General features: G+C 40.4%; 1 protein-coding gene across 1 annotated transcript in view; it reads left to right on the top strand.

The window, feature by feature from the left end:
* The window catches only part of PKD1L3 (polycystin 1 like 3, transient receptor potential channel interacting), a 75,560-nt gene that overhangs the window by 86 nt on the left and 65,128 nt on the right, over positions 1–10,346 (top strand). Inside the window, exons 2-4 of the mRNA XM_070451884.1 lie at positions 4–174; positions 3,468–3,590; positions 5,898–6,014. Coding sequence (XP_070307985.1) covers positions 4–174; positions 3,468–3,590; positions 5,898–6,014 — 411 coding nt within the window. The remainder of the gene's footprint in view (positions 1–3; positions 175–3,467; positions 3,591–5,897; positions 6,015–10,346) is intronic.

Genomic DNA, 10,346 nt, shown 5'->3' with positions numbered 1-10,346 from the left:
AAGGCTCCGCTCCGCCCGGAGAGTCTGATTGGACGTTCACGCGCGGGCGCGTTCGCGGTGTACACGCCTCTTCCGCCCGCCTGCCTCCCGGAGTCTTTGCTGCGGGGCAGGGCGCTGTGGCTGGGACACCTTGCACGGCGTTCCAGCATCCTGGGTCCGCAGAGACGACTCCCTGTATGTTGAGTCTTAGATTCTAAGCAACACTGTCACCAAGTTTCTGATCGTTCAAGTTAAACATTTTAATGATAAGAGTGTGTGTGTTTTAGATAAAGCGTGGGTTGAGAATGTATATAGGGCACTAAAAGGGTTGAAATGAATTCCAGCACTGCGTAAGATACCTGAGTTGACTTTCAAAGAAAATTCCATGAACATCAGGTTTCACTATAAAAATGCCTAAAACGTACGTGTGTATTCGTGTATATATGTTTATAACGATGTCGGGAAAGTAAGACTTTGAGTTTGTGGGCAATTTCTGTGCCCATGTTTATTTGTATTTATGATCTCATTTTGATGCCAAGAAAGAGAACTAGCTAAAGTATATAAATGATGGATGTGCTACAGGTGAAGATCAAATAACATGCTGTATGAACAAAGGTTTTCATTAAGTTAAAACTGATGAGAGTATTTGAGAACTGAAAGTGTCCTGCACCCAAACAATTCTTTTGCAGCTCAGACTTGGACTCCTCTGCCCAGAAACCTTCCCCCACAATTGCAAACTGTATTTTCTTGGCATTTGAAACATTTCAGTTTTCTAATTTCAGTTCCCACTACTGTCCCCCCGCCCCCTCCCACTCCCCACCGCAGAATTATTTCTTTGTATAAATGCCTTCCTTGTCTCACCTCAGTGCGTTTACTCTCATGAATGCCTCTGCCGAGATGCATTTCATCTTCCTAGATATGGCCATCCTTCTGTGTTCAAGTGCTGGAAATAGAGCTTCCTCCTCTGAACCGTCATAGATTTACCCTGTACCTCTCTATGAAACTTTCTATATATTTTTTATATAGTTTATTTTTATTTTGGGTTGTGCTCGGTCTTTGTTGCTGTGAGTGGCTTTCTCTAGTTACTGGTGAGCCGTGGCTAGTCGTGGTTCTGGTGCACGGGCTCTAGGCGCCTGGGCTTCAGCAGTTGCAACACAGGTTTTAGTTGTCAGGGGCTTGTGGAATCTTCCCAGACCAGGGATGGAACCATCTCCCCTGCACTGGCAGGCAGATTCTTATCCACTGCGCCACCAAGGAAGCCTGTAACTTTCTGTATTAACTACACTTATTTTGTCTTTTTTCCCTCTAATTTAAAACATAAACTGATTTAGTTACAGTAGAGGCCGTACCATATTTTGTTATACCAATTACTTGATTATTGCAGTGTTTTTAAAGTGAGGGGTGTGTTCTTGGGGTCTATACTTAAGAGAATTTTGTATTTTGGTGTCCACTTCCTCAGTGATTTTTAAAGTACTCTAAGCATCACGTGGACCATTTGGATAACATACTGAAACCTTCCAGGCAATTTCTGTGCCCATATTTATTTGTATTTGTGATCTCATTTTGGTACCAAGAAAAGGAACTGGCTAGCGTATATAAGTGATAGATGTACTACAGGTGACATGCTCTATGAACAAAGGTTTTTCATTAAGTTAATTAAAGAAAAGTGGTGAGAGAATTGATTCTTCCCTACAGCAGGAGTCAGTGTGCATGACAAAATCAAATGAACCTGTGCGGTTGTAGACCAGAACCATGTTTATCTGATAAGTGGCTATTTAGTTTGGCAAAATTTGAATTTAAGTGGCTTTCAATTTTGCTTATATTTAATTTGTATTCATGCTTTCATCAAATATTTACTCTCTGGCTTTTATGATTATGTAAGAACTTTAGGACAGAGATTATGCTTAGATTTGTGTATAAATGTATTTAAGAAATAATACAATAATTTAAATCAATACTAGGGGGTCTGCAAGAATGGTTTTCTTTTTTAAAAAAATACAAAACTAAATTTTTAGCAACACTGGCTTAGATGTTCATCGCCCTCTGCGCTCTTACAAGTTTGATTTAGCAAATAAAGGGCTATTTCAGTATTACAAAGCAAAGGCATAGCCAGTTGTGTAGACACAGGTGGTGCTGCCCCAGCTATGAGGACCCATTGCTTTATTGATCCCTAGCATTTGCTTTCAGCCTGTCGGAACGCCACCTGGATCCTTAAAACAAAACCTTTTGTCTTCTTGACAAACGACTCCCTATTTTTGAAAGAATAACACTAATAAATAAGATGAGCCCACCAAGAATATATTTAAAGGAGCAGGCAGCTGCTGAGCCCCCACACTTGCCATGCTCACAGTTCGCAGAGAAAATGTCCTTCAGAGGAAGAACCTGGCTTTGGTTATACATCACAACAGGTTTCGTTTTAGGGAGTGAGCTCCACAGCCTGGAGCAACGCGGAGGGAATAATTGTTATCAGCTGAACCGCTTTCCGTGCAGCTTTGAGGGAGCAGAACGTCACTGTCATGCTGGGGGAGGACACCTTGCTTTCACCTGGAACCAGGAGGTTCAAGATCTCCTCTGGGACTTTCTGAAAAAAGCAAAGTGGTGGGTCGGGGGAAATTTAACACTGCCGAAAAAACACCAAGGAAAAAACCACCCAGGTGAGGCTCAGAGGTTTAGTGGTCATGAAGGAAACTTCCTTCCTTTTCCTCTGAGATGAGAGGAGGAAAGAAATGTGACCTCTTCTGCTTTTGTGTACAGAGAAATCAGTCACTTCATTACCATCGTTCTGAAATGTCTCCACTTTTGTGCTCCAGCCTTTCATTTGTCTGTGTCACAAAATGATGAGATTTTTTTTGTCTCAGAACCTATCAAAAGTTAACTTACCTGCTATTTCACTAAAGATATTGTGCAAAATTCTGAAATGGTTACTTTTTTTTTCCTTGTAAATACCTCTTTATCATTCTCAGCCCCATGCTTCCTGACACAGAAGCTTGGAGAGAAATTATTTGTCAGTTGCCTTTCTTACACAGATATTTTCAAACTTAGGCACAATAATCTTAGGGTCTTAGAGAAAAATTCAAGGCATTATTACATCATTGGGGGCTTTCCTGGTAGCTGAGATGGTAAGGAATCTATCTGCAATGCAGGAGACCAGGTGCGATCCCTGGGTCAGAAAGATCCCCTGGAGAAAGGAATGGCAACCCACTCCAATGTTCTTGCCTGGAGAATCCCATGGACAGAGGAGCCTGGTGGGCTACAGTCCATGGGGTTGCAAAGAATCGGACACCTTCACTGACGTCTAGATAAATTAATACTAAACCTTGTGATAACACATAATATGGGAAAAAAAAACAGTCTATAGTTTGTGTGTGTCAGGGGGCAATCCTAAATTTCCATCTTCTGGAAGCTAGCAAAATTTGGTGTTCATGTTTATTTTTTTTAACTGTTCGACTTTTGAGTATGAGGCTTATCTGGGTCTGGTCTCCCTGCAGCAGATGTCACAGCATGCCCGGCCACCAAGCCCACCAAATGCATCTACCTGACCAGAAGTCAAAATCAGATCTTATCCAAAGAGGGCTCTTGCTCACTGGAGCATTACTTCATTTGCCAAGCTGGTAAGTGATGAAACTACATGCTGCCAAAGACCTAATTCTTAGAAACTGACTCTGAATAAGGAGAGCGTGTGAGAGTATTAGGTAGAGTCTGTGAGTGATGGACCGTAATGACTTCCTCCTGCAACCCCTCTGGTCGTTGGGCAGAGTTGTGCCTTGATGTTCCCTTCATTTCTTGACCTGGATAGAGTGTGTACCCCCCAGTCCTTTCAGCACCTGGCCTTTACTGGGAAGAACAAGAAGCAAAAGAGGAACATAGAATATGGTGGATTATAGGGGAACCCGTTATCAGTTCAAGGTTTGCTTCTTCAGAGGTAGGAGGTGAGACTTAAGGGGTGGTGTGGTGTGGTTTGGTTTGGTTTGGTTTTCACATTGAGCAATGTTCTTCATGGTAGTAGTTACATAAAGCACTTATATTGTAGTTTGGTGAATTCTCAGAGGGCTTATGATGTCTTAGACTGTATAGGTAAAAGTTCTGTTTCACTTTGTTAAAAAATCCAAATACATTCTTATTAAAATGTACAGCAGCTATAGATGCTTCATAAAACAGACATTGCAATATTTTTCTATTATAAGAATAAAAAAAAGATCACCTTTCTCAAATACTGGCTATTGAAGGGACCCAGTATTTCAAATTTACATATTTCTAGCAGCAAACCTCTCCTTCTTCACCCTTTCAAGCTCTTTGTGATATTTTTGTCCCTTTGCCATGATGGCATGCTGCTGTTAATGAGGCCAAGGTTGTGAGCCTAGTTTCTGCAGAAGTCAAGTGCTCACATGTTTCATTCTCACAAACTGCATCTCTAGTACTGGCAGTCATCTTATAATTGTGAACTGTTTTTATCACCACAAGAGTATATTTTACCCAACCCATCTCCAGGATTGGAAAAGCAGCCCCCTAATAGAGTCTAAATGATGGTGATTATTCATCCACTTTTCAGTCTCCCAAGAGAGCTTTTATACATTCTCGGCTACTCTTGGTTTTGGAGTGAAAATGAGTTTCCTAATATTATTTTCCTTGTACTTGCAAGAGACTTCTGCTGTAGAACATAGAATGTTTCTGCAGAAGGAAATCTTGGACAAAAAGAATTCAGTTTATCCAAGCCAGTTCTGCAAATTCTGAGTCTATGTGCTGATAACTAGAGGAAGTATGTCACCGCAGTGGAAAAACTGCACTCGAGAGCCAGGTTCCCTGGGTTCACATCTTGTTTCTCCCGCCCTGGGCAAGCGCCTCAGCCTCCGTGCAGCCCAGTTTCCTTCCAAGGAGTGTTATGAGGATGAAGATAACAAATTATATAGGATATTAGAACAATGCCTGGCATTGGCTGCCAGATTAATAAAGATAGACACACACAGACATTATGTGAGGCCCGAGAAAGTAAGTACTTGACACCACCTACTGAGTATTCTTATCAAAAGTAGAATTTGTAATAAATTTTTTTTAAAAGTAACACTTGAATCTTCTTAAGCCTTTAGAGCCAACCAGTTTATAAAAATTAAGAGAACTGAAGAACACGTGAAATGGCACCACGGGAATATGATCATCAAAACCCAGAATTGGGAGGCTACAGGATAAACAAGTCAGGTTTTACAACAGGGCATGACAAGCTTGAGGGGAGAGAATGAGGAGGACGTGGGAGAGGCCCCTTAGGACAGTGGAAGTGAGAATAGGCCAGGGAAACACTGTGATTACCAGGCAGGGCAAAGGCAGACCCCTCATGGTTCACGATCCTGAATTTCAGCTGAGATGCAGTCAACAAGGTTACGTGATTTCTCCAGCTGTGGTCAGTAGCATGATAAGAAATAGCAAATATACAAAGGGAGGCATGTTCAAGAATGCTGCTTCCCAGCAACTTCTGTCTCTAACAGTGAGAATTATTGAATACAAGGGAAAATCCTATGTTTAGAACGCAACGTCTTAAAAATGAACTTAATTCCCTCTTCTTACTGTTGATCAAGTTGGTGCATTTTGAACTGTTGAATAGTATAAGGGGATGTGACTGTTGTTCTTCAGTTGCTAAGTCATGTCCAACTCCTTGCGACCTCTTGAACTGCAGTATGCCAGCCTCCTCTGTCCTTCACCATCTCCCTGAGTTTGCTCAAATTCACGTCCATTGAGATGTGACTGTGTTCCAGAGCAAAAGACTTACTGCAGAATTTCTACATTGTTGTTCTTTGGAAAAACAGCAGGATAGTTATCTTTAATTTGTCTTTTCTTGATTATCACATACTTGCATGTAGTGATTATTTTATAGACTTCCAGCTAGAGTTTTATCCAAAAGGTTAACTTCTGCATTGGCCTCCAAATAGATGCCTTTTCAGACCAAGATGCCAATTATGAAAGAAATGGAAACAATTCTCATTCATGTGGGAAGCCCAAGAGGACAAAAAGAGAAGTCATAAGACCGAGAAGCAAAGTGACCTCAGGTAATGTGTAGTGACATCAGTTGCTGACTTAATGGATGCACAAGACTGAATTAATGCTGAAATATGTCATCATAGCAAGGTACTCAATAAACATCCTTTACATTCTATTTTGTCTGATCTTAGGATTGAAGACTTTCTTTCATTTTATTTTTTTTTCATTTTATATAAATCTGTTTTCTTGGTATTCCTTTGGCCATCCTCTTTTCACGTATGCCCAAATAAAAGATAAGTTTTTTTTCCCCTCAACAATGTTCTCCATCAAAAAAGTCTTCTTAAAATCCTTGTAAAGTCTTTCAAATCACAGTTTACTCAATTTTTTATTTTTGAAAAATACTGTTTCATTCAGTGACCTCAATCAGTATCAGTGTGGACTGATTACAGAGATAACCTGACAGAGCGGGTAAAAAGAGAAATTTAAAGTGGATCGAGTAATATTCTTAGGGGTAGGAGCTCACAGCTTCAAGGCTTGGGTGTCCTTGTCAACTAGCCCCTTAAGATTCCTTTTAAAAAGCAATTTAGAAAGTGTTCTTTAAAAAACGAGGAGGAGAGTATTCTTGTAGAGACATTTTTTCATCTAGAGAGAACAAATTTCTAAAGAGCAAAGGTAAAAATCAACTTTTCTGCATGCTTTGTAAATGGGTATTTGTGAGTTAGGGGACAATGCAGTGATCTAATTAGACGGAAGTAAAGATGAGATATTTTGGAAAACTTAATTCTGAAATTTCTTCCGGGTATAATTAAAGCAGTGATGCTGAAGATGCATTTGAGAAGTTTGGATAAAGCTATGTCTTGAAACATGAGTTTCAGAGGAGCAAAGCCTCTAAATTTATGTGCTATTTTGTATAAAGTGATTTTAACTATTCCTTTGTAAAACTAAATTATTAATTAAGTGTACATTTGATGTTTCACATATACCCTTCAAGTTTATATCATCAAATTTGCTCAAAAATAACTTTAAAAAAAATCTCCTCATTGAGAAAAGAGGAGATTGGTGTTTTTTCGATGTGTGGGCCTTTAAAAAATTTTGTGTCACTTTACTGAGTTTCATGTAAATGCATGTGACTTCTCTGAGAGTGTTTTTACAGCACAGTTGTCATCTTCTCCTTTCTTCCCCGTTGTTTTTGGCTGTGCTGCGTCTTCGTGGCTGCACGGGCTTTTCTCCTGCTGCCGAGAGCGGGGCCTCCTCTCCAGCTGCGGTGCGTAGGCTTCTCACCGCGCTGGCCTCTCTTGTCAAGGAGCGCAGGCTCTAGGGTGCGCAGCTTCAGTAGTCATGGAGCAGGGGCCTAGCTGCCTCGAGGCATACCCCAGGTCCTTGATCCCAAAGTAGGGATCGAACTGGTGTCTCCTGCGTTGGCAGGTGGATTCTTTACCGCTGAGCCGCCAGGGAAGCCCCAGCTTTCTGTAACAGACGTCATTCCTTGCCTTGCTCTGTGTTGTCTTGCTCTAATGCTTCCTTTCACTTTTGCCGTTATTGAAATTTTGTTTTTCAACAGTCTTTCAATTCCTTATCTTCAAGAAGTTGTGTCAACATTCTTATACCTATGTGTTTTTAATTGTCAGACTCAGGAATGAAAGAGTCTCTTTGAACTCTCATCTGGTTAAAGGAACATAGTACAGGTTAATTTCCCCCTACCCCAACCCTCACTCCCTAGATCTTGTTAGTATAACTGTGGATTTTATTCTAGTTATAGTCATATTAAATATATTATACAATGTCAACTTTAAAAGAAGAACAACATGAAAGTTTTAAGTTTAGTTTATCTTGGGGGCAAAATGAGGACTATAGCCCAGGAGACAGCATCTCAGATAGTTCTAAGAAACTGCATCAAAGAGGTAGGGGGCGAGGTCAGTATTTGTGATTTTGGTGAAGGGGAAGTACATGCAATCAAGCATATATATATATATATATTTTTTTTTTGCAGAAGGTTTCTGCTAGCAACAAGAGTAGTCATCACCAGGAAAGATTTTAGTGTTTTTTTAATAGGAGATATAAGAATTGGGCTCATAAAATCAGCTTCCAAAAATATCTAGTTGTCTGAAGATCTGCCAGTTTTTCCCATAGCACAGAGTGCCTCATTTCTGCTCTCCATCCTGAACTCCTTTCAGTGGGTGTTGAAAATCAGCAGCTGCAGCAGCACATGATTTAATCCTTGTGGAGGCAGATGGCAATTTGCCAATTTGTAATTGACAAGAACTTTTCTTAAGAATAGTTTTTTCATGCTTTTATCACAGCCAGATAGCCAACAATCCTTTAGAACTTATTTCTGTTTTAACTGGTTTTGTATTCGTCACCAACGACTTGGTACCATAACTTCACACTTCTAGTTATTAATTTCATCTCATTTCTATTCCAGTTATTTTTTCATGAAAGAACTTGGTGTATTGTAAAGTAATTAGCCTCCAACTAATATAAATAAATGAAATAAAATAAAAAAGAGCTATTGGTGGAGGTACCTAGAAACTTGTAAATAATCAAAAGGGGCTTTTCTTGTCCCTTCCCAATGTTGTTGTTCAGTTGCTTAGTCGTGTCCAGTTGTTTGTGACCCCATGGACTGCAGCATGCCAGGAGGCTTCCCCATCCTTCACCATCTCCTGGAGCTTACTCCAACTCATGTCCATCGAGTCAGTGATGCCATCCAACCATCTTGTCCTCTGTCGTCCCCTTCTCCTGCCTTCAGTCTTTCCCAGTGTCAGGGAGTTTTCTAATGAGTCAGCTCTTTGCATCAGGTGGTCAAAGGATGGGAGCTTCAGTTTCAGCATCAGTCCTTCCAATGAATATTCAGGGTGATTTCTGTTAGGATTGACTGGTTTGATCTCCTTGCAGTCCAGGGGAATCTCAAGACTCTTTTCCAGAACCACAGTCCAAAAGCATCAATTCTTTGACACTCAGCCTTCTTTATGGTCCAACTCTCACATCCAGACATGACTACTGAAGCTTTGACTACACAGACCTTTGTCGATAAAGTATTGTCTCTGCTTTTTAGTATGTTTTCTAGGTTTGTCATAGCTTTTCTTCCAAGAAGCAAGCGTCTTTTAATTTCATGGCTGCAGTCACCATCTGCACTGATTTGGGAGCCCAAAAAAATAATTTGTCACTGTTTCCATTGTTTTCCCATCTATTTGCCACGATGTGATGGGACCAGATGCCATGCTTTTAGGTTTTTGAATGTTGAGTTTTAAGCCAGATTTTTCACTCTCTTCTTTCACCTTCATCAAGAGGCTCTTTAGTTCCTCTTCACTTTCTGCCTTCAGGGTGGTGTCGTCTGTGTATCTGAGGTTATTGATATTTCTCCTGGCAATCTTGATTCCACCTTGTGCTTCATCCAGTCTGGCATTTAGTATCATGTACTCTGCATGTAAGTTAAATAAGCAGGGTGACAATATACAGCCTTGGTGTACTCCTTTCCCAATTTTGAACTGGTCCGTTATTTCATGTCTGGTTCTAACTGTTGCTTCTGGACCTGCATACAGATCTATCAGGAGACTAGTAAGGTGGTATGATATTCCCATCTCTTTAAGAATTTTCCACAGTTTGTTCTGATCCACACAGTCAAAAGCTTTAGCATAGTCAATAAAGCAGAAGTAGATGTTTTTCTGCAATTCTCTTTTTCTATAATCCAGTGGATGTTGTCAATTTGGTCTCTGGTTCCTTTGCCTTTTCTAAATTCAGCTTAAACATCTGGGAGTTCTCAGTTCATGTACTGTTGAAGGCTAACTTGGAAAATTTTGAGCATTACTTTGCTATCGTGTGAAATGAGTGCAATTGTGCGGTAGTTTGAACATCTTTGGCATTACCTTTCTTTGGGATTGGAATGAAAACTGAGCTTTTCCAGTCCTGTGGCCACTGCCGAGTTTTCTAATTTTGCTGGCATATTGAGTGCAGCGCTTTCACAGCAGCATCTTTTAGGATTCGAAATAGCTCAGCTGGAGTTCCCTCATCTCCACCTGCTTTGTTCATAGTGATGGTTTCTAAGGCCCACTTGACTTCACACTCCAGGATATCTGGCTCTAGGTAAGTGATCACAGCATCATGGTTATCTGGGTTATTAAGATCTTTTTTCTATAGTTCTTCTGTATATTCTTGCCACCTCTTCTTAATATCATCTGCTTCTGTTAGGTCCATACTGTTTCTGTCCTTTATTGTGCCCATCTTTGCATGAAATGTTCCCTTGGTATCTCTAATTTTCTTGAAGAGATCTTTAGTCCTTCTCATTCTATTGTTTTCTCTATTTCTCTGCATTGTTCACTTAGGAAGCCTTTCTTATCTATCCCTGCTATTCTTTGGAACTCTGCATTCAGATGGGTATATCTTTCCCAATGTTAAAGGAAGAT

Source organism: Odocoileus virginianus, chromosome 20 (assembly GCF_023699985.2).
Source record: "Odocoileus virginianus isolate 20LAN1187 ecotype Illinois chromosome 20, Ovbor_1.2, whole genome shotgun sequence".
NCBI lineage: Eukaryota > Metazoa > Chordata > Mammalia > Artiodactyla > Cervidae > Odocoileus > Odocoileus virginianus.
This window is presented reverse-complemented; position numbering and strand designations above follow the sequence as displayed.